Here is a 27764-nt window from a genome sequence, read left to right as displayed (position 1 = left end):
TCCCATGTGGTGGACCTCTTTGTTGGCGGTTTTGGTTGTTTTGACCTCCCCACGAAAAGTTTGGGTGATTCCTCCATCCCGGATTATAGGAGTTTGAATAAGGGTCATTTCTAGGACGGTTCTGGAATCCCACGTGTTTTGCTCCCTCAGGTACATAGAATGGATTGCCATCTTGGCAATCTTGCACGTCATGCTCACCTCCACACTTATCACAGAAAATCTCTTGCAGACGTATAGCTGACCCACTCGCATTCATCCCATCAATCTTTCTATTCAGAGCCTCCAACTGTGCTGACACCGCAGATAAATCATCAACTTTATTAACCCCAGCACCTCGTCTCTGCCTATCAGAATGAGGATGATAGCTACTGGCAGCCATCTCCTCCAATAATTCATATCCTTCCTCAGCCGTTTTTCTCAACAAGTTACCACAGGCAGCAGCATCTATCATGGTACGGTTAGGAGTAAGCAGACCATAATAAAAAGTTTGAACCACTAACCCAAGAGGTAGCTCATGGTGTGGACATCTCCTCAACAAATCCTTGTATCGCTCCCACGCCTCGTAAAGTGACTCAAGCTCATATTGAGCAAAAGTAGTAATGTCAGCTCTAAATTTCATAGTCTTCGACGGAGGAAAGTACTTGGTCAGGAATGCCTTTGCCATATCTTCCCACGTAGTGATAGACCCTACAGGTAAACACTTTAACCAAGACTTAGCTTTGTCTCTTAGTGAAAATGGAAATAAACGCAAACGAACAGCATCATCAGATACGCCATTAAATTTAAATGTATCACAAATTTCAAGAAAGTCAGCTATATGAGAATTAGGGTCATCAAGTGCACTTCCCCCAAATTGAACAGTGTTTTGGATCATCTGAATGATAGCTGGCTTGATCTCGAATTGGTTCGCCCGGCTGATTGGCCTTACGATGCTTGGACGTGCTCCATCCAGAGACGGCTGTGCATAATCCATCATCGGTACACGGCGTGGCATCTCAATCCGTCTCTCATTTTGGCGCTCCTCCTCCTGCTCTTGTTCGTGCCTCTCCATTTGTTCCTTGAGTCTTTGCTGTTGTCTTCGGCGTCTAGCAGTGCGTTCGATCTCAGGGTCAAACGGCTCAAGCTTAGACTCGAATGATCTTCGCATGCACCTCAAGAGAATTCTGCAATAAAATGAGAGTATCAAATAACAATAAAATTAAGAATACTAAAGAATTTAAATGAGAAATAAGAAAATTGTGAATCAACAGTCCCCGGCAACGGCGCCAAAAACTTGATCGAGCAAAACTTGCACAGTGAATGGTCCCAAAATTTGTTTTATATATGAAAGCTCGATTTAAATATCGCAAGTGCACGATAGTCAAGTTATAATAAACGTACGTGAATACGAGTATCGATCCACAGGGACTGCGTTACAATAATTTTTTATTCTCAATTAAAATTTCTTTAGCAACGATAAAGTGGTTTGGTAATTAAACTAATGTAAATCAAATAACTAAAAGAATTAAAGCGCAAAGAGAATGTATGCAATAATGCAATGATTAAGTTGGATTAAATCAAATGAAAGATGAATTTGTTGGGAATTATCAGTTCACCTACCACTCGTGTTTTAATAATTACCCTCGACTCTTACTCGTGCATTCGACGGAATTCCCTAGACTAATCAATATACTCTGTCGAGCTATATTAACACTAATCATAAACATGCAGTAATCAAGTGTCCTCAATTATTTAACAGTTTAAGATCGCCTTACGTTCTATGGAATCCTCTAGCTTTTATCCGGGTGAACTATCACTATCGACACGTACCCAATTCCGTATGTCTACTAAAATTGTAAGTCCGTGGTTTATACTATGCGATCCTATTGTTAATTAGTCTGTCGACATCGTTAACAACATGCAATAATCAAAGGAAGATAGCTAGGCTTCGCTTGAAACAAGAAATAACAATAGCATAAACAAATCACTTGTAAAAACGTCAAGAAATAATGTTAAACAACGAGTACGGGTAGGATCCCCTCAAATCCCAACAAATCTAGAGTTTAGCCAACCAAATTCATACTAAAAATCAACAATCTATGCAAGAGAATAAAGTACTGAATAATAAAATACTAAATATGACGATGGAAGATGGCTGCGACGCTTGGAATTCTCGAGTTCTTCGAAAGTCTTCCTTACTCCTAGCCTTCTCCCCCAGAAAAACTGTAGTAGCCCGAATCCCAAATTGGGTAATTAACGGATTATTGGTGATTAAGAAGGTTTAATGTGTAAGTTTGACCGAGTCATGATCGGAAGGTCTGAAGATGGTTCGGTAGCAACGAAGAGTTCGGAAGGTCCGAAGTGAGTTCGGTGGATCCGATCATTAGGTGTCAAGAGTTGATCGACACGTGGGAGTTCGGACGTTCCGAAGTGTAGGTTCGGTGGATCCGATCATGAGGTGTCAAGAGCAGCTGGACACGTGCAAGTTCGGACGGTCCGAAGTGTATGTTCGGTGGATCCGAACATGAGCTGTCAAGAGCCAATGGACACGTAGCGTTCGGACGTTCCGAAGTGATGTTCGGAGGATCCGAACATGGCCTATAAATAGTGGTCGGATTTCCTCATTTTGACTCGCCAATTCAGAGAATTCCATAGCATTTCAGTCATTTCTGACAGGTTCTAGTCTTGTTCCGAGATTTGGGCACTAGCGGGGAGCTGCTGGTCTTGTAGCAGAGTTGTGCTCTAGTTGGGAGCTAGCGGCATCAGCGGGCTAGCGACGGACGAAGGTTTGGAATTTTATCAGTATTTATCTCAGGATTATCTAGTTAAGTCTGGTAGATAAGTTTAGTGATGGTTTTCACTTGATGAATAGGCTTGGATTAGACCTGTTGTCTGGTTGTTCCAGTGGATTAGGATTGCTGTGATAGAGGTACGAAAGTACTATCCGAGATATCCTGGTTGAGTATACATTCTTATATGTGTTGCATGATTATGTGGTGCATTGTTATATGTCATATGATGCATGCTATTATGTCACGAGTTATGATGCATATTGCATTTCACGTTGAGCCGTATTCTCCTTCGAGATAGCCTTTGCTGTTGAGCTGTATCTCTTTCGAGATAAGCTATATCTTGGGACCGCTCAGCCCTGTCTTGTGGACGCATGGACACCGAGAGTACACAGTGGCCGACGGGTCGGGAGGGCTTCGGTGGTCCGGGACATTTTAGGTCCACGTCTGTCTTGTAGTGGATGCAGTGACCCAGAGGTTGGACCGCGCGGCACTATCCACTTGGCGCCTCTAGACTGAGCATTGTTGAGATCCTTTTGTGACTCCTGTTTCTTGACTACCCCGGTATCATGATCATAGCATGTGCATTTCATATAGGTCTGTATACTCATACTTTTGTACTGGGCGTTCTTATCGCTCACGTCCTCGGTTTTGTTTATTCTTGGACACCCCATTCCCACGGGGCAGGCCTCAGGTTGGACAGCTCAGGAGGAGCAGGAGGAGGACGTTGAGTAGCTGGTTGGTTTAGTTTTCGGTATTGTTTTGTTTCGATATGGTTGTATTGGGTATTCTATTTTGAGTTAGTCTAGACTTCGTTTTCGATTGGGTTGTTTAACCATTGTATATTTATAGTTTGTTGACTATTTCCGCTGTTATCTCTGATTACTGTTATTAAGTAAAGTGCATGCTTAAGTTCTTGCTTAGTAGGTGATCCTGGAACGGGTCACTACATTTATGGTATCAGAGCATGCAAAGATTTTTGGGACATTAGTAATTCTGTTTTGAGGATTTAGGAGTTGATTTTAGTTTCCTTTCAGATGTCAGGAGTTGGAAGCAGTCACGGTAGTGTGGGACATGGCCGTTATGGCGACGATGAGGCTGGCCGAGAACATCGTCGTAGAGATCGTGACGGAGGACGTCACCGAGATCATGATGAAAGGAGACGTAGGAACCGTGTCAACATTATGGATTTAATGAAGATTGGCACCAACAGAGATCAAAGAGTTGAAACAACAGTTAGCAAGGTTAGCTAACGGAGACCACACATCTGGTTTTGCAATCCAAACAGATGGAACCTTGTGTCTGTCAGGAAGAATCGTAGTTCCAGAAGATTCTAAATTGAGAGACGAGATTTTATCTCAAGCTCATAGGAGTAAGTTGAGTATCCACCCTGAAAGCATGGAAATGTATAAGGATTTGAAAACCAAGTTTTGGTGGAAAGGTATGAAGAGAAGTGTTTACCAGTTTGTAGCCAAGTGTTTGGTGTGTCTGAGATGTAATAACAATGATTGTTATTTCATTTTGTTCATTCTCTAAGCCTGATTTCGAGGACGAAATCGTTTTTAAGAGGGGGAGAATGTAGTAGCCCGAATCCCAAATTGGGTAATTAACGGATTATTGGTGATTAAGAAGGTTTAATGTGTAAGTTTGACCGAGTCATGATCGGAAGGTCTGAAGATGGTTCGGTAGCAACGAAGAGTTCGGAAGGTCCGAAGTGAGTTCGGTGGATCCGATCATTAGGTGTCAAGAGTTGATCGACACGTGGGAGTTCGGACGTTCCGAAGTGTAGGTTCGGTGGATCCGATCATGAGGTGTCAAGAGCAGCTGGACACGTGCAAGTTCGGACGGTCCGAAGTGTATGTTCGGTGGATCCGAACATGAGCTGTCAAGAGCCAATGGACACGTAGCGTTCGGACGTTCCGAAGTGATGTTCGGAGGATCCGAACATGGCCTATAAATAGTGGTCGGATTTCCTCATTTTGACTCGCCAATTCAGAGAATTCCATAGCATTTCAGTCATTTCTGACAGGTTCTAGTCTTGTTCCGAGATTTGGGCACTAGCGGGGAGCTGCTGGTCTTGTAGCAGAGTTGTGCTCTAGTTGGGAGCTAGCGGCATCAGCGGGCTAGCGACGGACGAAGGTTTGGAATTTTATCAGTATTTATCTCAGGATTATCTAGTTAAGTCTGGTAGATAAGTTTAGTGATGGTTTTCACTTGATGAATAGGCTTGGATTAGACCTGTTGTCTGGTTGTTCCAGTGGATTAGGATTGCTGTGATAGAGGTACGAAAGTACTATCCGAGATATCCTGGTTGAGTATACATTCTTATATGTGTTGCATGATTATGTGGTGCATTGTTATATGTCATATGATGCATGCTATTATGTCACGAGTTATGATGCATATTGCATTTCACGTTGAGCCGTATTCTCCTTCGAGATAGCCTTTGCTGTTGAGCTGTATCTCTTTCGAGATAAGCTATATCTTGGGACCGCTCAGCCCTGTCTTGTGGACGCATGGACACCGAGAGTACACAGTGGCCGACGGGTCGGGAGGGCTTCGGTGGTCCGGGACATTTTAGGTCCACGTCTGTCTTGTAGTGGATGCAGTGACCCAGAGGTTGGACCGCGCGGCACTATCCACTTGGCGCCTCTAGACTGAGCATTGTTGAGATCCTTTTGTGACTCCTGTTTCTTGACTACCCCGGTATCATGATCATAGCATGTGCATTTCATATAGGTCTGTATACTCATACTTTTGTACTGGGCGTTCTTATCGCTCACGTCCTCGGTTTTGTTTATTCTTGGACACCCCATTCCCACGGGGCAGGCCTCAGGTTGGACAGCTCAGGAGGAGCAGGAGGAGGACGTTGAGTAGCTGGTTGGTTTAGTTTTCGGTATTGTTTTGTTTCGATATGGTTGTATTGGGTATTCTATTTTGAGTTAGTCTAGACTTCGTTTTCGATTGGGTTGTTTAACCATTGTATATTTATAGTTTGTTGACTATTTCCGCTGTTATCTCTGATTACTGTTATTAAGTAAAGTGCATGCTTAAGTTCTTGCTTAGTAGGTGATCCTGGAACGGGTCACTACAAAAACTGATGACAATATGATGAATAATCTCAAAGAGGCGCCCAATCTCGTGTATTAGGTTAGTGGTCTTGGATAGAGTCCATGAAAATAGAAACAAATCTCGCAGAATCTTGCTGGATCGCGTGACTCGCTAGGGCGGTAGGTTTTGACCGCTGGGGCGAGTGACTCTCGAATAAAAATCTTTAGCCTTCTCTCTAGTCTCGCTGGGGCGGCCACTTTTGACCGCCCGAGCGAGAGATCTTGTAGTAGCCCGAATTCCAAATTGGGTAATTAACAGATTAATGGTGATTAAGAAGGTTTAATGTGTAATCTTGACCGTGGTCATGATCGGACGGACCGAAGATGGTTCGGTAGCACCGAAGAGTTCGGACGATCCGAAGTAAGTTCGGTGGATCCGATCATGAGGTGTCAAGAGTCGATCGACACGTCAGTTTACATGCAAGTTCGGATGATCCGAAGTGTAAGTTCGGTGGATCCGATCATGAGGTGTCAAGAGCCGATGGACACGTGGGAGTTCGGACGTTCCGAAGTGGGTTCGGTGGATCCGAACATAGCCTATAAATAGTGCTCGAAATTCCTCATTTTGGATTGCAAATTCTTGAAGTTGTGTCTCATAGTTGAGAGGTTTGGAAGGTTTCTAGGGTTAGTTGTTGGTCGAGCGATAGCCAAGAGCTGCCAGGATTGGTAGCGTAGCGACGCCTGAGTTACGAGGCAATCGACATCAAAGGGCTGTCGACGGACGAAGGTAAACCCTAAACCTTTGGTAGTACTAGGGAGTACTGGTTTTGCTAGTCGAGCATGGTAGTTTCGTTCATTGAGTATGCTTTTATTGCGTAGGCTTGTGCTAGACCTGATTAGCGGTGTTGCGTAAGGCTAGGCTTGCTGTGATAGAGGTACGAAAGTACTATCCGAGATATCCTGGTTGAGTATACATTCATATATGTGTTGCATGATTATTTGCTGCATTGTTATATGTCATATGATGCATGCTATTATGTCAGGAGTTATGATGCATATTGCATTTCATGTTGAGCCGTATCTCCTTCGAGATAGCCTTTGCTGTTGAGCTGTATCTCTTTCGAGATAAGCTATATCTTGTGGGGCCGCTTAGCCCTATCTTGTGGACGCATGGACACCGAGAGTACACAGTGGCCGACGGGTCGGGAGGGCTTCGGTGATCCGGGACATTTTAGGTCCACGTCTGATCTTGTAGTGGATGCAGTGACCCAGAGGAGTACCGCGCGGCACTATCCACTTGGCGCCTCTAGACTGAGCATATTGAGATCTTTTGTGACTCCTGTTTCTTGACTACCCTGGTATCATATCATAGCATGTGCATTTCATATAGGCTTGTATACTCAAACTTTTGTACTGGGCGTTCTTATCGCTCACGTCCTCGGTTTTGTTTATCTTGGACACCCCATTCCCACGGGGCAGGCCTCAGGTTGGAAGGCTCAGGAGGAGGACGAGGAGGACGTGGAGTGGACGGTTGAGTTAGTTCTTCATTACTGTTCTGTTTCGATATGGTTGTATCAGATATTTTCAGTTTAGTTTGAGTATTCTAGATTTCGATCGGGTTGTATAACTTTCATTCATTGGCCTTTTCCGCGTATATCTCTGATTATTATTAATTAAGTTAAGTGCATGCTTAGTTCTTGTTTAGTAGGTGATTCTGGAACAGGGTCACTACATTTATGGTATCAGAGCATGCTGATGATTTTGGGATATAGATTTTGTTTTGGGATTTCCGTTGACCATTTCACCATATTTTCCCCATTCTATCTTGTAGCGATGGCTGACCATCGTGGTGATGAGAGTAGTCAGGGGAGTGTAGGTCGTTGGGGAGACCAGGACGATCGTAGGCGTCGTCGTGAACATCGTCATCGTCGTGATGACCATAGGCGTTTTGAGATGCACCGTTTCATGCAGTTGGGGCCTAAGCCTTTAGTCGGTGGTGAGACTCCCGATGTTGCTGAGGATTGGATAGAGCGCATGGAGAGTTGTTTCCGTGCATTCCAGTGCACTGAAGATCAGCAGATGGAGACCCTTAGTTTAAATTCTCGAGGGCCGTGCGCGTAAGTGGTGGCGATCGACTTCTGCGCCGATAGTCCAGTCTCAGGGTAGGGTGACTTGGGCTGATTTCCGTGCAGCTTTTATGCAGCTCTACTTTCCTCCAGCCCTTCGTCAGGCAAAGACGATTGAACTTCTGAATCTTAAGCAGGGGAGTATGTCTGTTGATGCATATCAGCAGAAGTTCTTCGAGTTGTTGCCCTTTGCTCCTCATATCAGTGGCAGTCCTGAGGCCAAGTACGACCATTTCCTTCAGGGTCTTAACCAGGAGATCTTTGATCGAGTCACAGTCTGTGATAATCCTACTTCTTATGATGGGCTAGTGAACCGGTGTCGCCAGGCAGAGATCAGTCTCCAGCGTGGTAGGGCTATTCTTTCTTCTAGACCTCCGAGTACTTTGAGCCCTCGATCTCAGTCTTTTAAGAAGTCTGGTTCTTCTTCTTCTTCTGGATCTGGATCTCGGTCTAGCGGTGTTTTTCGCTTTGGTAAGCAGAAGGGTTCTTGTGTGCATTGTGGGAAGAACCATCCATCTGAGCAGTGCAGATCAGCCGCAGGAGCTTGTTTTCAGTGCAGCGAGATGGGCCATCTTAAGAAGAATTGCCCTCAGTTGCGAGGTGGAGTAGGATCTGGTTCCGGATCTCAGGCGACTGTTCAGCAGAGGATGCAGGGTCAGGCAGTGGGCAGTTCAAATCTTCGACCTCGTGTCCAAGGTCAGGTTTTTGCGCTGAACCAGGATCAGGCTGCAGATGAGACAGGGAGAGTCATAGCAGGTACTTTTTGTTTATGCGGTATTCCTGCTTTTGTTCTTATTGATACCAGAGCATCCCATTCATTCATTTCTGCACGATTTGTTAAGCGTCATAAGTTACCGTATGTTTCTCTAGACGTCATTCTTTCTGTTTCTACTCCGATGGGTCATTCGGTATTAGCAAAGCGTCTAGTGATGGGTTGTCCGTTAGATTTTGAGGGTAACGAATTGATTGCGAATCTTATGATCCTGGAGATGGAAGATTTTGATTGTATTCTGGGTATAGACATGTTGACTACCTACCGAGCTACTGTGGATTGTTACCAGAAGCTTGTTCAGTTTCGTACGACTGAGAGCTCTAGTTGGTTTTTCTATGGTGAGGGAGCGCGACCACCGATGCCAGTGGTATCTGCTCTGAAAGCCTGTCGTGCTTTAGAGTCGGGCGGGGAAGGCTACCTCATCTATGCGATTGATTTGTCCACAGGTAGTGTTGGTATAGATGATATTCCAGTGGTTTGTGAGTTTCCTGATGTTTTCCCAGATGAGATTCCTGGTTTTCCTCCGATTAGAGAAGTGGAGTTTGGCATCGAGTTAATGCCAGGGACTGCGCCGATTTCTCGTGCCCCCTATCGTCTGGCTCCATCAGAGATGAGGGAATTGAAGCAGCAGTTGCAGGATCTTCTTGATAAAGGTTATATTCGCCCGAGTGTTTCACCTTGGGGAGCTCCAGTCTTGTTTGTCAAGAAAAAGGATGGATCGATGCGATTGTGTATTGATTATCGCCAGCTGAATCGTGTCACGATCAAAAACAAGTATCCATTGCCTCGTATTGATGACTTGTTCGATCAGCTTCAGGGTACTTCTGTTTACTCCAAGATTGACTTGCGATCGGGTTATCATCAGATGAGAGTCAGAGACGATGATATTTCCAAGACTGCTTTTCGTACTCGATATGGGCACTACGAGTTTCTAGTTATGCCATTCGGTTTGACGAATGCGCCAGCAGTGTTCATGGATCTGATGAACCGAGTCTTTCGGGATTTCCTAGATCAGTTCGTTGTGGTTTTCATTGACGATATATTGATTTATTCTCACAGTGTGGAAGAGCATGCCCAGCACTTGAGGATTGTGTTGCAGATTCTTCGCGAGAAGCAATTGTATGCTAAGCTGAGTAAGTGCGAGTTCTGGATTGATCGGGTAGTATTCCTTGGTCATGTGATTTCCAAGGAAGGAGTTTCTGTGGATCCTAGCAAGATTGAGGCAGTGTTGAATTGGTCACGACCAACGACAGTGGCCGAGATCCGTAGTTTTCTAGGTCTGGCAGGGTATTATCGTCGTTTCATCGTGAATTTCTCTCAGATAGCTAGACCTTTGACGCAACTTACTCGGAAGGATGTTCCATTTGAGTGGTCATCTGAGTGCGAAGATAGTTTCAGAGAGCTTCGTCGACTTCTGACTTCTGCACCTGTTTTGGCGTTACCGTCAGGATCTGATGGTTTTAGTGTTTACACCGATGCCTCCTTTCAAGGCTTAGGGTGTGTGTTGACGCAGAATGGTCATGTGATCGCTTATGCTTCCAGACAGTTAAAACCTCACGAGGAAAAGTATCCCATTCATGATCTAGAGTTGGCAGCTATTGTGTTTGCGCTGAAGATTTGGCGTCATTATTTGTACGGTGTTCAGTTTGAAATTTTTACTGATCACAAGAGTCTGAAGTATCTGTTCACTCAGGCTGAGTTGAACATGAGACAACGTCGTTGGATGGATCTGCTAAAGGATTATGATTGCGAAATCAAATACCATCCAGGTTCTGCGAATCTCACAGCTGATGCTCTTAGTCGCAAGGTGAGAGCCTCTGCACTTCAGACCAGTGCCATGTCTAGTGCTGTCCAGGATTGTTGTTCGTTGGGATTTAAATTCAAGCATCGGAAAGGTATGGAGAGCATTCGTGTTGCTACCATTTTATCTGAGCCAGCTTTGTTCACTCAGATTCGAGATGCTCAGATATCTGATCTCAAGACTCAGAGATTAGCTCGGTTAGTTGGTGGAGATAGCAATTTTCATTATCAGTCTAATGGTCTTCTGTGTTTGTCTAATCGAGTTGTAGTACCAGAGGATGATATTTTGAGGGAAGAGATCTTGTCCCAGGCTCATCGAAGCAAGTTAAGTGTTCATCCGGGAAGCAATAAGATGTATAAAGATTTGAGAACACGATTTTGGTGGAAAGGGATGAAGCGTAGCGTGTATCAGTTTGTCTCCAAGTGTTTAGTCTGTCAGCAGGTTAAAGCAGAGCACCGTCGACCGGGAGGATTATTATTGAATTTACCTATTCCTGAATGGAAGTGGGAGCATATCACGATGGATTTCATTACTCACTTGCCATTGTCTTCGAGGAATAGTGATGCTATTTGGGTAGTGGTAGATCGACTCACCAAGTCTGCTCATTTTCTGCCATATAACCGTGATTTTACTTTCGATCGTATGGCTCGATTGTATATTCAAGAGATTCTACGGTTGCATGGAGTACCAGTCAGTATTGTTAGTGACAGGGATCCTCGTTTTACCTCACGATTTTGGGGTAGTTTCCAGTCAGCATTGGGTACTTCACTGAGTTTGAGTACGGCTTATCATCCAGAGACCGACGGTCAGACAGAGAGAACTATCCGTACACTTGAGGACATGTTGCGAGCTTGTGTTATGGATTTCGGAACCGCTTGGCAGGATCATTTGCCTTTGATTGAGTTCGCGTACAACAACAGCTATCGTCGTAGTATTGGTATGGCACCATTTGAGGCGTTGTATGGGCGACGTTGTCGTACTCCATTATTCTGGGACGAAGTTGGGGAACGACATGTTGAGGGACCGGAGTTAGTTCAACAGGCTATTGATAAGGTTGCATTAATCAAGAAACGGATTAAGATTGCTCAGGATCGACAGGCTAGTTATGCGAACACTAAGCGTCGACCTCTGCATTTTCAGCCAGGTGAGAAAGTGTTTCTCCGAGTTTCGCATTTTCGCAGGATTCTGAGATTTGGACTCAAGGGTAAGCTATCTCCGAGATTCATTGGTCCTTTTGAAATCTTAGAATGTGTGGGAGATTTAGCTTACAGACTTGCATTGCCGCCGTACCTATCAAGTATTCATGATGTGTTCCACGTATCCTTGTTGAGACGTTATGTAGCAGATGAGTCTCACATCTTACATCCCTCTGAAGTTCAACTTGATTCGGATTTGTCTTACGTGGAGCGACCAGTTCGGATTCTCGATCGCAAAGACAAGGTGTTGCGGAATAAGATCATTCCTCTTGTCTTAGTGCAGTGGCAGCGTCGAGGTACTGAAGAAGCCACTTGGGAGTTAGAGAGTCGTATGCGTTCAGAGCATCCAGAGCTCTTTTGAGTTGTGCTTTGTATATGTTTGTGTTTTCAGTTGTAATCGAAATATCAGTTGTATTCAACAACAATTGAGATGTAATAACGATGTTGTTATTTCGTTTTGTTCATCCTCTAAGCCTGATTTCGAGGACGAAATCTTTTAAGGGGGGGAGAATGTAGTAGCCCGAATTCCAAATTGGGTAATTAACAGATTAATGGTGATTAAGAAGGTTTAATGTGTAATCTTGACCGTGGTCATGATCGGACGGACCGAAGATGGTTCGGTAGCACCGAAGAGTTCGGACGATCCGAAGTAAGTTCGGTGGATCCGATCATGAGGTGTCAAGAGTCGATCGACACGTCAGTTTACATGCAAGTTCGGATGATCCGAAGTGTAAGTTCGGTGGATCCGATCATGAGGTGTCAAGAGCCGATGGACACGTGGGAGTTCGGACGTTCCGAAGTGGGTTCGGTGGATCCGAACATAGCCTATAAATAGTGCTCGAAATTCCTCATTTTGGATTGCAAATTCTTGAAGTTGTGTCTCATAGTTGAGAGGTTTGGAAGGTTTCTAGGGTTAGTTGTTGGTCGAGCGATAGCCAAGAGCTGCCAGGATTGGTAGCGTAGCGACGCCTGAGTTACGAGGCAATCGACATCAAAGGGCTGTCGACGGACGAAGGTAAACCCTAAACCTTTGGTAGTACTAGGGAGTACTGGTTTTGCTAGTCGAGCATGGTAGTTTCGTTCATTGAGTATGCTTTTATTGCGTAGGCTTGTGCTAGACCTGATTAGCGGTGTTGCGTAAGGCTAGGCTTGCTGTGATAGAGGTACGAAAGTACTATCCGAGATATCCTGGTTGAGTATACATTCATATATGTGTTGCATGATTATTTGCTGCATTGTTATATGTCATATGATGCATGCTATTATGTCAGGAGTTATGATGCATATTGCATTTCATGTTGAGCCGTATCTCCTTCGAGATAGCCTTTGCTGTTGAGCTGTATCTCTTTCGAGATAAGCTATATCTTGTGGGGCCGCTCAGCCCTATCTTGTGGACGCATGGACACCGAGAGTACACAGTGGCCGACGGGTCGGGAGGGCTTCGGTGATCCGGGACATTTTAGGTCCACGTCTGATCTTGTAGTGGATGCAGTGACCCAGAGGAGTACCGCGCGGCACTATCCACTTGGCGCCTCTAGACTGAGCATATTGAGATCTTTTGTGACTCCTGTTTCTTGACTACCCTGGTATCATATCATAGCATGTGCATTTCATATAGGCTTGTATACTCATACTTTTGTACTGGGCGTTCTTATCGCTCACGTCCTCGGTTTTGTTTATCTTGGACACCCCATTCCCACGGGGCAGGCCTCAGGTTGGAAGGCTCAGGAGGAGGACGAGGAGGACGTGGAGTGGACGGTTGAGTTAGTTCTTCATTACTGTTCTGTTTCGATATGGTTGTATCAGATATTTTCAGTTTAGTTTGAGTATTCTAGATTTCGATCGGGTTGTATAACTTTCATTCATTGGCCTTTTCCGCGTTTATCTCTGATTATTATTAATTAAGTTAAGTGCATGCTTAGTTCTTGTTTAGTAGGTGATTCTGGAACGTGTCACTACAGATCTTCTGTTAAATTCTCTTGTCCAGGCTAGCAGTCTCGCTGGGGCGGCCACTTTTGACCGTCCGAGCGAGAGATCTTCTGTTCGAAATCCTCGGTAAGACTAGAATGCTCGCTGGGGCGGTCAGTTTTGACCGCCCTAGCGAGGCTTCTTCGTTGTTGTGCCCATTTTCTGCCATATTTGGTTTCATTCCTACAAAATACCACAAAACACACGAGATCAGTCATATGCTAAATAATGCAAACAAAATGCAAGAATAAACTAAAACAAACTAATATGATGTATGAATGCGACTCGAAACCAACACTAAAAACACGTAAAAACGAGTCCTATCAATACTCAGTCCCCTCACTCCTCAGTACCCGAAGACCCTTCTCCTTCTGAGAATGTCCCTGAGGTAAGTACTTCTGATACACCTTTACATGCTAATATTTTGGATTCCTCTACTAGTTATGTGTTGCCTTTTAGACACAATCGTGGGAAACCACCGAACAGATACAACCCAGATGAAGAAGGTAGAAAGCCCAAGTACCCAATTGCACATTATGTATCTACTCAAGGTCTGTCAAAGCCGCTCAAGACTTTCACTCAAACACTATCCTCTTGCCACATTCCCAATAGCGTTGAAGAGGCGTTGTCTGATCCAAAGTGGGCACAATCAATGCAAGAAGAACTAGAAGCCTTAAAGAAAAATAATACCTGGAAATTGGTCCCATTAACAGAGGGAAAGAAATTAGTGGGATGCAAATGGGTGTTCTCGATAAAATACAAGGCTGATGGATCAATTGAGCGCTACAAGGCGAGACTTGTAGCGAAAGGTTTTACCCAAACATATGGCGTAGACTACTTAGAAACCTTCTCACCCGTAGCCAAACTCAATACCGTTAGAGTTCTACTATCTCTTGCAGCAAATTTGGACTAACCACTACATCAACTCGACGTGAAGAATGCTTTCCTTCACGGGAATCTTGATGAGGAAGTATACATGGATGTTCCGCCAAGTTATACAGGAACTGCTGGGAACAAAATTGTTTGTAAATTGGAGAAGGCATTGTATGGACTAAAACAGTCACCGCGAGCATGGTTTGGCCGACTTAGTTCAGCAATGAAGAAGTATGGCTATCGCCAAAGTAACTCTGACCATACTCTCTTCTTGAAACACCGACAAAGCAAGGTGACGGCGTTAATAGTCTATGTGGACGACATGATAATTACGGGGGACGCCACTGATGAGATCTCGAGGCTACAAGAACAACTGTCTAATGAATTCGAGATGAAGAACTTGGGAGGACTTAAGTATTTTTTGGGAATAGAAGTGGCGAGATCTAAAAATGGCATATTCCTCTCTCAACGAAAATACGTACTAGATTTATTGACGGAAGTTGGATTACTAGAGTGTAAACCTGTGGATACGCCGATTGTGCAGAATCATAGACTTGGAGAATATTCGGACCAGGTGCCAGCTGATAAGGTGAGGTATCAAAGACTAGTGGGGAAGCTCATTTACTTATCTCACACTCGTCCAGACATTGCTTACGCTGTAAGTGTGGTAAGCCAATTTATGCATAATTCGAGTGAAGAACATATGGGTGCCGTAACTCGAATTCTCCGCTACCTAAAATCATCACCAGGAAAAGGATTAATGTTCTCCAAGAATACTCATATGAATATTGAAGGGTACACCGATGCGGATTGGGCTGGGAATATCTCTGATAGAAAGTCTACTTCAGGCTACTTTACATTTGTGGGAGGAAACTTAGTTACATGGAGGAGTAAAGAGCAGAAGGTGGTAGCCCTAACCAACGCTGAAGCTGAGTTCCGAGGCATGGCGAAAGGATTATGTGAGCTTCTTTGGCTTAGAGGTTTGCTAACAGAGGTCGGCTTTCCTCCTGACTCTGCAATGAACTTATTCTGCGATAACAAAGCTGCCATCGACATATCTCACAACCCAATTCAACACGACCGCACCAAGCACGTGGAGATAGACCGACATTTCATCAAACAGAACCTGGATGAGAAGATCATCCAGTTCCTTTTTGTTAAATCTGAAAATCAGTTAACAGACATTCTTACCAAGGCAGTTTCCAGCAGGAACTTCAATGACTCACTTGACAAGTTAGGTGTTGGAGATATCTACACACCAACTTGACGGGGAGTGTTGGCGGGAGTCTCTCAATTAGCCAGCTGTGGTTGGCAAGCTATGGAAATCTTAGATTTAGGAATCCCGTCATTCAGGGGATTGTAGCCGTAAATATTGTACAGACATAGAAGAAATTCCTAAAATAGTTTTTTTGTATCTCTATATATTGTACTCAATTTCTATGGTATCAATGAGAAAAAGAAAAATATATGTTTGACACTAATGATTCAATTATATTGCTTTTCATATAAGGGCACCCACAATAGTGGATATTGTGGGTGTCATGTCATCCAAATATTCTACACCACCAAATATTCACAATTGTGTCATCTTTATTTTTGTGCAAAGTGAATAACCGGTTACAAATTTGTAACCGGTTATTCATATTTTTTTTCTTCATTTTTTAATACTTTTTAATTAAACTATCTAATTTTAATAATCATTTTAATATTTTTTTAAGATTCAAAAATATTCAGAAATATTTTTAATATTTTTTTAATATTCAAAAATTTCAAAAATATTCAAAAATATTTTTAATATTTTTTTTAAAATTGTAAGTTATTTTATTTAAATGAAAATATATTATTAATTAAAGTGATAGTGGGATCCATAAATATTTGATTGGTGAGATATTTGATTGTGAAATGTGAGATATTTGAGTAGTGAAATATTTGATTGATGATGTGGACTATGAGACCCACAAATATTTGGAAGAAATACATCTACTATTGTGGATGGCCTAATCTGATGATTGACAGACAAATTCATGTGATTCTTCTGGTGCTCTTGTTTATCTTTAATTTACATTTTAATACAGAAATGGTCATTCGACAAATACTTAAACGATCTTTATCAAGTGAGAAAAGATCGAATTCGATCATCTGATGTTCCAAAAGGATATTGTGTTGTTTATGTTGGGGAGAGTGAATATAAGCAAGGATTTGTCATTCCCATATCATATTTGAATAATCCTTCATTTCAAGATTTGCTACGTCAAGCTGAAGAAGAATACGGATTTTGTCATCCAATGGGAGGCCTCGCCATTCCTTACAGTGAAGATTTGTTTGTTGATGTCACCTCTCGCTTGAGCAGAACATGATATATTAATGAATAGATTTTAGTCTTTTTAGCATAGAAATTTATATATTAGTCAGCTAGTTTGAGCTAGGAATTATAGTTCTCTTATCCGTTCAAATAAATTTATTCGAAATTATAAATATACAAGAAAAGTTTGGTAATTAATGAATATTCTGCTAGGAATGCATCCGTTAACAACTTTGAGTCTTGTAAGATGCAACCTATAATGTAATATGAGACAATTAGATGCTGAATTTACTTTTCTTAAGGGGGAGAAAAGATGGTGTTAGCAGAACACCAAACTTTGTTCTATTTGAGGCTAAAAATAGGTCTCTCTAATGACTGTGTACTGATGCAATTCTTTTATCCACATTTAATTTTACTAGCAAGAAGCACGTTCAATACAAATTATATGATAAAAATTAAAATTTTGATTTTCTAAAAAAATAAATTGAATAATTTTGTTATTTATTTGAGTTAAATATCTTGTTATATTAAATTAATAAATTAATTAAAAACTTATATATTTTATTTTCAAATTTTTTGTCAAATTATTATTCCAACGGTTAATTTTATGTTATATAATAAATTATAATTAGCATAATATATAGAACCAAATGAATTGAAAGAAATTTTAAAAAAAATATATCCAAACATCGCGAATCAATCAAATTATGGACTTTATCAATGCATAAATCATAATTCACAAGCATATTAACGATAAATAATTATAAATATAAAATATCATGACTGACTCATCAAAACAAAATCAAAACTAATGAAATAATAATATTGATAGTAAAATATAACTCATAATATTTCAAATAAATAATATTTAAACACCTACATAATTTTTTTACCTTTTGTTTTTAGAATTTTATATAATAGATGATTAATTTTATATCAAAATCGATCTTTTATAAACTACTTCGATGATTATTAATTTCTTGTTAAATATAATTTTAAAATAATAAATAAATCAATATATATAATGAAATACACACTTAAATAAGATTTTATGGTAAATATCAAATAAAATCTAATAAACTAATACAATAATTATTAAATATAAATTTTAAACTACCGGAATAATTTTTACATAAAAATTTGAAATATAATCAAAGAAATAAACTTGCAAAAAAAATGTTATTTTTTGTATGTGTTAAATTAGTTAGTTTGATTTCAAAATAAATAAATAAATAAAGATGTTAAAATATCATATGTAAAAGCTCTAATACTTTGACAGATATTAATCAATTATCATTATAATTTATATTTATTATAAAATTATGTCATATATTATTTTTTATAGTAGAAATAAATTTTGTGTGTCATCAAAATATTATCAAAACTAATGAAATAATAATATTGATAGTAAACTATAGCTCATAATATTTAATTTAAAAATATCTAACCTCCTACATAACTTTTTATCTTTTGTTTTTAGAATTCTATGCCATAGATAATTTATTTTATATCAGCATTATTATACACACAACACACACACACACACACATATACAACACAAACACACACACACACACACACACACATATATATATATATATATATTATGTATTTTACGTGTTTAGTACTTATATATGTATGTTCATTGGACATTTCAAACTATTTGTTTTTTATGATCCATTTTTAATATCAAATGGCTCATAGTATTGAACATTTGAAATCATTTGTTTTTAATTTTTAGAGTTTTATCATAATCAAATTATATGTAATATTTCTATCACCTACTTGACTGTAGGTTTTTTTTTATTTTTTTAAAATTTCATAAATAATTAAACAAACATATATATAAATTAAAAATTATAAATCAAAAGTTCGCATACTACCAAATTTTGTGTATTGAATTTTTATATTTGTCTGACATATAATTTTTCTGAAAATTACTATTATTATCTATTTTTAAATATTAAATAAATTATTTATACAATATGTGAGATGATGAAATTAATTCTTTAACAGTTATGTCTTAAATTTATATATTATGAGAGTTGATTTTGGAACTGAAGTCAAGAAAAATTTTAGTTTTAATTTTGGTTTAAGTGTTTTGTAAACCATGGTCGAGTCCACTAGGAGTGGAAAAATACCGAATTTTCGGTATACCGAGGTTACCGTATCGAAAAATACCAAATTTATCGAAATTTTTGGTATATCGAAATTTTCGGTACGGTATGGTACCGATACCGATACCGAAATATTCGGTACGGTAACGGTATGAAATTTGAATTTTTCGGTATATACCGAAATAATATATATAAATATAAAAATATATAATATTTTTAAACAATAAAGTTAAATTATTAAAAAATATTGGGTAATTTTTTTAGTATAAAACCATACATATAGATACCGTATCAAAATAAATAATTTAACTTTTTTTTGGACTCATCATGTTGGAATAGTCCAAATCAAAGTTCAGTTAAGCAACTCAGCTCATAGTTGAGAATTTAAACTGTTGAGAAGTCTTATATCTGTCTCCTAACCTTCCAGCTACCTAGAGGACTGATGTTGGGCCTCGACTTGTTAAAAAGCTAACAGACTTTAAAAATCACAGGACCTCAGACATTGTTGCAAAGATAGCGGATGAAGAAGTCGAACGTGTTGCGGTTGAAGTTTATTGGTGTTCATTGATGTGTTGCATCTCCAGACACATGTTGCGGTTGATGTTTATTGTCTTGATGGATTTGTTTTGCATATATATTTCTTGGTCTCTTTGACTGTCTTGAGAGATTTGTTTGTATTGGTTATCACTGGCCTTGGAATTACAAGAGAATGAATTTTTTATATATATTTTCGGTATGACGGCATTTTACCGATACCGTACCGAAATTTCAGCACGGTACGGTAACGGAACGGTATCATTTTTCTCATACCAGTATTTTCGGTACGATATACGGTATCCGAAATTTCGATACGGTATACCGTACCAACCACCTCTAGAGTCCACACCGGATTGGATTGTAAGGTTTGAAACTGGAATAATCATAGTCAAATGCAATATTTCTATCACCTACTCGACTGTAGATTTTTTTATTTTCTTTAAATTTTATAAATAATTAAAAATATATATATAAATTAAAAATTATAAATCAAAAGTTCGCATACTACCAAATTTTGTGAATTGAATTTATATATTTGTCTGGCATATAAATTTTCTGAAAATTGCTATTATTTTTCATTTTTAAATATTAAATAAAATAGTTATACAATATGTGAGACGGTGAAATAAATTGTTTAACAGTTATGCCTTAAATTTATATATTATGAGAGCTGATTTTAGAACTGAAGTCAAGAAAAATTTTATTCTGATTTTGGTTTCAGTGTTCTTGAAAACATTGGTCGAGTATACCTTTAGATCCTTATTGCCTAAATCTTGAACATTCTTAACAGATGTTTCAAATACTACCAAATTTTGTTTATTGAATATATAAATTTAAAATTCTATATACTTTATAATGAGTCATTTCATTATGAATATAACTCGACTTTTTTTCTCTCATGCTCGTTTACAATTGGAAAACTTTTCTATCATCCACACATTTAAATGTATATGGAATGAAATATATATTTTTTAAAATTAAATAGAATGAAATATGATATAATTAAATATTATAATGAAAAATAGATAAAGGAAAAAAATCAAAAGCATAAAACCATAATCCTTAAAACGTGGTTAATTAATATTATTTAATAAATTAAGTGTGAAATTACATATATATTACTTGATAATGAAAATAAGTAAATACATCCACACATTTATATTTATATATAGAATGAAATAAATGTTTTTTAAAAATGAAATAAAATGAAATATGATATAATTAAATATTATAATGAAAAAAAAGGGAAAAAAATCAATGATAGAACAAGAAGCCCTAAACCATGAGAAACCATCCCCAAATCAGCTTTCCCGATTCTTCTCCCTTGCGCACCCTACCACCGCGCGCCGCCCAGTCGCCGGAGAAGAAACACAACAGCTTAGAAACTTCTTCCTCCAGCCCTAGCACTCTTTTTCCTGCGCTGAATCGGAAGAAATCAGAGCACCGAGCTCTGTTCTGAGAGTTGTGCTTGCGCAAGTTCTTGTCCGCTTTTCCGGTGAGTTTTAGCTTCGTCTCTTTGGTGGATTTGTGGTATTTTGTTTCCCCTGTTTTCTAGCTAGCGTTTAGCTCTTTCCGGCGAGATTTCGACGAGTCTCCGGCGAGCCACCACCTCGGGACCACTAGCTGCTAGTTAAAGCTTCGATATTCGCATATTCGGGTCGAAATCCCAGCTTTTGTTCTTATAAGTGAGCTGCCAAAGTCTAGGTTTTCGTCCGCTCCAATTTAATTCTTTTTCGATGATTAAATTGTTCTATATTGACTTACATATTGGTTATATATTGTAGGTTGGATCATTGAAAGATTTCGAGGTATAAATTCGACAAGTCTATTGTAACGCCCAAAAATTTAAAGGTCCACGGCGACCACATGCGCAAATTATTAAATTCAGTGTGTATTTTAATTAGATGTTTTAATTTCATAGATTAATTTTGTTGTGCATATTTGCATGTTTAAAATATATTTTTCTACATTGTTGCATTAAAATGTATTTTTTAAAGGTTATCCGCGTTGCGATCGAGGAACGGAGACTGATGGCTGAAAAATAGAAAATGTTTTCATTAAATAATTGTTTTTAATTATTTAAAATATGGTTAATGTTTTTCATATTTTTGAAAATAAGGGGTTTTGAGGTGATTTTATACGTCGGGACGTAAATTTTATCGGTGTTGGTTTTTCAACAAAAATACAAATTTTTTGGCAACTCGGCTAATAAATTCACAAACTTTATTAAACAAAATAATTTTTATTATTTAATCAAAGATAATTGGGCTTAATTTGAGGGCTTATTAGGCCTAAGCCTTGATTAATAATTATACGAGTATTTAAAATAACAAAACCTTTCCCCCACCCATATACATACGGCCACACACTTTCTATCAAATTCAAACTCTCTCCATCACATTAAACACCACAAGCTCTACACCATTCAACTCACGCCACTTTCTAAATTATTGAGCACCACAACACTTCACTTTGCATCAAGAAAATACACGGCCACACACTTTTAAAAATCTGAAACTCTCCCCACCCCTCTCTTAAAACTCACGGCACACACAATAGCAAGATATATAGGAAGAGAATTTCGAAGGTGCTAGCAAGAGCAAGCCAAAGTGTTCCTCCGTTCTTCGACGTCAAAGGTTTTCCTGCGTAAGTCACGCAAAGGCACGCCGTAATTCTTCTTTTTCTCATCAATTACACCCTAACATATATTGGCATGAAAAACAAGTATCTCTTTTATTATTTTCGTTTTTACACATATACATGGGTTTAAAGCATGTTTTTGTGATCCAAAACTTGTGATAAATTTGCATAAAGGGGCTGCCATGGTAGGAGCATCACAAGGGACGTTTTCCAGAAGGTTTAAGGACCCATAGATGAAAGTTTAAGGGCTGGACAGTAGGGTGAAGTAGGTTGAACGAAAATTGCATGTTATGGGGCTAGGGCTGCGTCTTTTTGGCTTCAGGCGTGGGAGGCTGTTAGAAGGCTGTTAAGGGATTGTCCAGGGGTCTGAAGGGGCTGTAGGAGAGTTCAAGGGAGGCAGCACGATGATAGGCCAAAAGGGGCTGGGATCGCGTGGGCAAATGGGGCTGCGCATGGTTATGGTGGACGGGTTGCAAGGCTAGGCTCTTTTGGGACGTGGGGCCTGGTCCAGCTGCTTGCTGAGGAGTCTGTCTAAGTCCTAGGAGGGTCGACCAGGTCCTGGACTAAGCGGTTAGGGGCTGGAACCGAAACATGATAAGTTAGAGTCCTAGTAGGACTAGAATATACACTACAACAAAATATGCATTCAACCACACTCAAAAGACAACGGTTTTTTTAAAAAACCGTTGTCTTTTGCTTTTTAACAACGATTTTAGTGAAAACCATTGTTAAAAAGCAGGAAACGTTGTCGTTGACCCTCAAAAACACGCTAAAAGACTACGGTTCCCCAAAAAACGTTGTCTTTTAGCGTGTTTTTGGGGTCAAAGACAACGGTTTTATAAACTGTCGTCTTTGAGCGTGTTTTTGGGGACAAAAGACGACGGTTTTCAAAAACCTAGCGTGTTTTTTTGGAGAAACGACAACGGTTTTCATGAACCGTTGTGGATTAGCGTTTTTTTTTTAGGAAACAACGGTTTTCTTGAACCGTTGTGGATTAGCGTTTTTTTTTTTGGGGAAACGACAACGGTTTTCGTGAACTGTTGTGGATTAACGTGTTTTTCCGGAGAAACGACAACGGTTTTCGTGAACCGTTATGGATTAGCATGTCTTTTCAGAAACAACTTCTACCTTTGAATCATGCTCCTTGCTCAACTCATTTTATAATAATTGAAAGGTTTCATGCATGTAAAAACTTACTGCATGCTTTAGAATTTTGACCGGAAAGAAAAATACATGTGTACTATTGTTCGTCCGCAAATAAGCTTTCAACTCTTCATAGCGACAATCACCAATCAATCTACAAAATATTCAAAAAATTGAAACAAATCGTTCTTATAATTTACGCAATTTTTCAAAGCGCCATTCATACTCTCGCTGCCCTGAGTAATAGTCATATATCGCACAAAACGTTTGCCTTCCATATACAAGAGCCCATTCTTCCTTAATTTTAAACATACTTTCAAGCCATGTATTACTTTGAAGATCATATTTATTCAACATTTCAGGTCATGCTGTCAAAAAATCCTTTTCTTCCTCAAATTTATATATGCAAGAACTGAAATCTTTTGAAAACTCTTTAAAGTTCGAGAAAACAACACTAAGATGTATTGCTGCACTTCGATAAATGTGCCAAATGCACAGACGATGGTATGTTTCAGGCCATTTTTCCACTTAAGCTTTTGGCATCTTGATCGGTGGGAATAGTTGCAGGAGTTTTTCCATTCATAGCTTTAGCAAATGTATGGAAGAGCCAAATGAAAGTTTAAACAGTTTCATCATATAACAATGCTACACCAAAAATTATAGTTTGCATGATGATTGACACCAACAAAGAGTGCAAATGATATTTTCTTCTTTATTTTTTTCTCGATCAAATTCCAACCTACGATATGTAAGATTGTCTTTCAAGATAGTATTTCTATCCATCAGTCCTGCACAATTCAATATCTAATAGAAATATCATCTTCTCATATTTTTCGTTCATAATTATACTAAATTTAGTATTATAATAAAAAAATTAAAAATTAAAATAAATAAATAAATAATATAATCTCCAAAGTTATGAATAAATTAAAATTTTATTTTTATCTAATAAAAGATTTTTACTTTCCATAAAATTTTTGGAACTTTTGTTTCAACAATCAAGAGTATCTCACATAATATTCAATCATTCAATGTTGGTATACTAAGAAAGAAAATTGCATATACACGTATTTATTATATTTCAAATAAATAAAAGAGAGTCGAAAAATTAAATTAAAATATATAAATAAAAGAGATGAATTTCAAGAAAAAAGGATATATAAAATAATGTACCTTAATGATAAGGTGTGAATAGTTTTTAATTAAAATAAAATTTTTTTAAAGTAATTTTTTTTATTATATTTCAATATTTCCATAAATATTATATTTTTTTATTGTAATAAAGGTAAGAAGTGACAGAGATATTAATTGGTAATTTGAGTAATATATGATATAACATATTTATTTACCTAATTTAAATATATAGGAGGAATTGTAGGAGGAAGTGAAGGAGAGGATTACCTTTGGTCATGTACAAATTGCAGATTCATGAACAATATTTTGGCAATCTGACTAAATCTTTGGTCAAATATTTTGGTAATTTCTCAATTACAATCAATGTTCACCAAATATTTTCTATTCCTTATGGAATTGTTGAAATATTACTAATATTATTAAATTAAAAATGGTTGCTTTAAATAATTTTAATTTATTTAAAATATAATTAAGAATATATGATTCTATATTTGATAAATATTGTCACATGATACCGTTACTTAAAATTCAATACATAAAATTAATCAGTATAATAAATTATTATAAACAACATTTGATTATAATAGATACCATTATTTATTTTTTGTGGAAGTGTTGAAATAGGATTGAAATTTATTAAATTTATTTTTTAATAAATTCGTAACTATTTTATTTTTTTGGAAAATAAGGATCAATATCGATTTACATATATTCATTAATTAATCAAAATACTATTCGCTTATTGCCATTCTCTATGGTCAGTAGATTGATTTTCACCCTTAGACTATGAAATTATTTTCGTTGTGTGCAGCTCGAGGTGCCTGAGTTATCCATAAAATTTTTGTTCTCCGTTTTAACTCCATCGAATGAATGCGAAAATCTTTTGTATTCATCTACTAAGTCATGCAGTGCAATAATGAAATCCTCTCATGTGAATTCATTAAAACTAAAATCAAATACCTCATAATCTGCATTATCCAGCTTGACATCAGCCATCTAGCACCGAATCGGTTCTTAATCACTTTCATTGGATGAAGTCTCAGAGATGGATGCATCTGCATTTGGGTTTGTCTACTTGCTTTTACTTTTCTCAGCAACAAGCACCTTCTTATCTCTCTTCTTGTATGACTTCTTATCATATTTGAACTATCTTTTCTCAAAAGACTTCTTCTCGTCCATCTTAGGTATGTTACATTTAGTAATAAAGTAGTTTTTATTGTCATTGTTAAAGGAAGCTTGCTTATAAATTGTTTGGTCTTTTTTTATGGTGAGATTTAATGAATTTAGATTGATTATTGCGTATAAATTTATTAAACTTATTAACGAAGAGTAATATGACCTTATTGCTAATCTGTTCAGTAGAGTTTTTGCATGTGGACTCTACATTGTCCGATAGGATAACTACAACACCACCTAGAGCATGTTGGCTGAGATGTGGGCAAATCTTATCAATCCAGATGCCCAACTCGAACTCGTAAATCATGATGTTGATAAAGAGATCATGCAACTCTAGCTTGTTGAGGTTCTTTGACTCCTCATGGCCTCTTTGCATCCCACTATCTAGACAATGCTATTAAGACTTTCAAAGTAAGTTCACGGTTAGTTATTCTTCACTAAGAGAGACAAGCTAAATAACAATTCTACTAAATCTTTCATCGAATTCATTTAGGTTACGTTTGGGTGGAAGGATTTTAAATTGAAGATTTCAAATATATTTTAGTTGTTTAGAGAAGGAAATCCATAAACTTCAAATCCATCCATTTCATGTATATATAGCGTTACATGTTAATTATGATTAATTTTATGTTCACTCAATAACGATGACATTTGAAATACATTCTTTATTTTTTGTTGAGAAAATGGCAATATTAATGTCATAGAACCAAGTACATGAGAAAGAATAATTATGAAAATAATAATATATATATTTTTTTAATTTAAATTTTAACAAAAATTAATTATCAACAATTTTGGAAAGAAGAGCCACTTTAATACGTCCAAGGTGCTTTATTAGGGAAAAGAGTGTGCATTTTGAGAAAGAGAACCTCGATCAACGGAACTTATAAAGGTGAAGACAACTTCCTTTAATTAAGGATTACAATTTCCTCCCAACTTGATTGAGAATTTGATACCAAACCGAATGGATGAGGGTGTTGAGAAGATTTTTTTATCCGATTAAATAAATAGTTAATCGGATATGAGGATTTTTGGGGTATGGGATGAAAGCGGATGTAGTAACATCCTACCTAGGAGTGAGCAAGATTTCGGTTAAACCGAATTAACCGACCGAACCGAGTCAATTCGAAAATTCGGTTAGGTTATTTCGGAAATTCGGTTTTCAAATTAAAAAATTCGGTTATATCGGTTAATTCGGTTCGGTTACAGTTTTCAAAATTTTTTAATCGGTTAACCGAATTAACCGATATAATAAATATTATTATTTAATAATTTTTTTTATTTATCAATTTTTTAAATATTTTAATTTTTTATTTTAAAATCGATATAATATGTATTAATTGTGTTTAAACAAAACTTATATATTTGTGATGTGTGTGATTTTATATTTTTATGTATTTGTGTAAACTTTAGTGTTAAAAAAAAATCACATATATAATTAAAGTTAAATAACAAATTTTTTTTAAACTAATCGGTTAATTCGGCCACCGACCGAATTAACCGATTTTAATTCGGTTCGGTTTTCATCGGTTATGAAAATTAATTCGGTCGGTTCGGTTATGACTAAATATTTCGGTTCGGTTATGTGCAACATAAAAATATGTGCAATTGATGATGCTAAGGATACAACTCAGATAGCTTTGGAGAATTTGATAAGTTCACTTCGTACCTTCGAAATGAACATGGACATGCAGAAAAAGGACAAGGGAAAAACTATTGCTTTCCAAGTTTCTAATGATTCATATAATGATATTCTTCAACTATCCCAAGAGGTTAATGAATCAGACCTTTGTTAGGACTCTATCTCCTACATCACAAAGAAATTAGGGGATTATATGAAGAGAATCAGAGACAAAAAGAAGGCAGGACTTAACCATCAGAGTTTCCTAGTCTACCAGCTCCTGAAAAACTACAGAAGTTTCCTGCCCAAGGCCAGTTTTGACAAAGAATGAAGGAAAGTGTCAACCTAATCCAAAGAAGTATGATTCAGTACAATGTAGAGAGTGCAATGGATTTGGACAATATACCAATGAATGTGCAAATAGAACTCACAAGAATAAAGGGTACAATGTTTCTCTAAGCGATAAGGAATATGATGAGGATGAATCCAATGAAGAAAACAATCACACCTCCTTGACTGTACTTTTGAAAGAAAAACGTT

At 38.1% G+C, this 27764-nt stretch overlaps 1 protein-coding gene, 1 long non-coding RNA gene and 1 other non-coding gene across 6 annotated transcripts; all 3 read left to right on the top strand.

Moving 5' to 3' along the window:
* The first annotated feature begins 509 nt into the window (after positions 1-509).
* Positions 510-616, top strand: LOC140815063 (small nucleolar RNA R71). The gene has a single exon (XR_012114248.1). It is a non-coding gene; the product is annotated as a small nucleolar RNA R71 (small nucleolar RNA).
* A 13442-nt stretch (positions 617-14058) lies between these two features.
* On the top strand, positions 14059-14594 carry LOC140804276 (uncharacterized mitochondrial protein AtMg00820-like). The gene is made up of 2 exons (XM_073160171.1): positions 14059-14069; positions 14141-14594. Exons 1-2 carry the CDS (start codon positions 14059-14061, stop codon positions 14592-14594), a joined length of 465 nt encoding a protein of 154 aa, XP_073016272.1.
* Positions 14595-20766: 6172 nt separating this feature from the next.
* LOC140811420 (uncharacterized) lies at positions 20767-26107 on the top strand. 4 transcript variants are annotated; one of them, XR_012113458.1, is made up of 4 exons: positions 20767-21005; positions 21066-22156; positions 25409-25492; positions 25790-26100. It is a non-coding gene; the product is annotated as an uncharacterized lncRNA (long non-coding RNA). The 4 variants fall into 4 exon arrangements; XR_012113457.1 differs by lacking the exon at positions 25790-26100 and having other exon boundaries at positions 21066-21214; positions 21295-22156; positions 25409-25696; XR_012113454.1 differs by having other exon boundaries at positions 25409-26107.
* Positions 26108-27764: the final 1657 nt, after the last annotated feature.

Source organism: Primulina eburnea, chromosome 1, assembly GCF_022965805.1.
Source record: "Primulina eburnea isolate SZY01 chromosome 1, ASM2296580v1, whole genome shotgun sequence".
NCBI lineage: Eukaryota > Viridiplantae > Streptophyta > Magnoliopsida > Lamiales > Gesneriaceae > Primulina > Primulina eburnea.
This window is presented reverse-complemented; position numbering and strand designations above follow the sequence as displayed.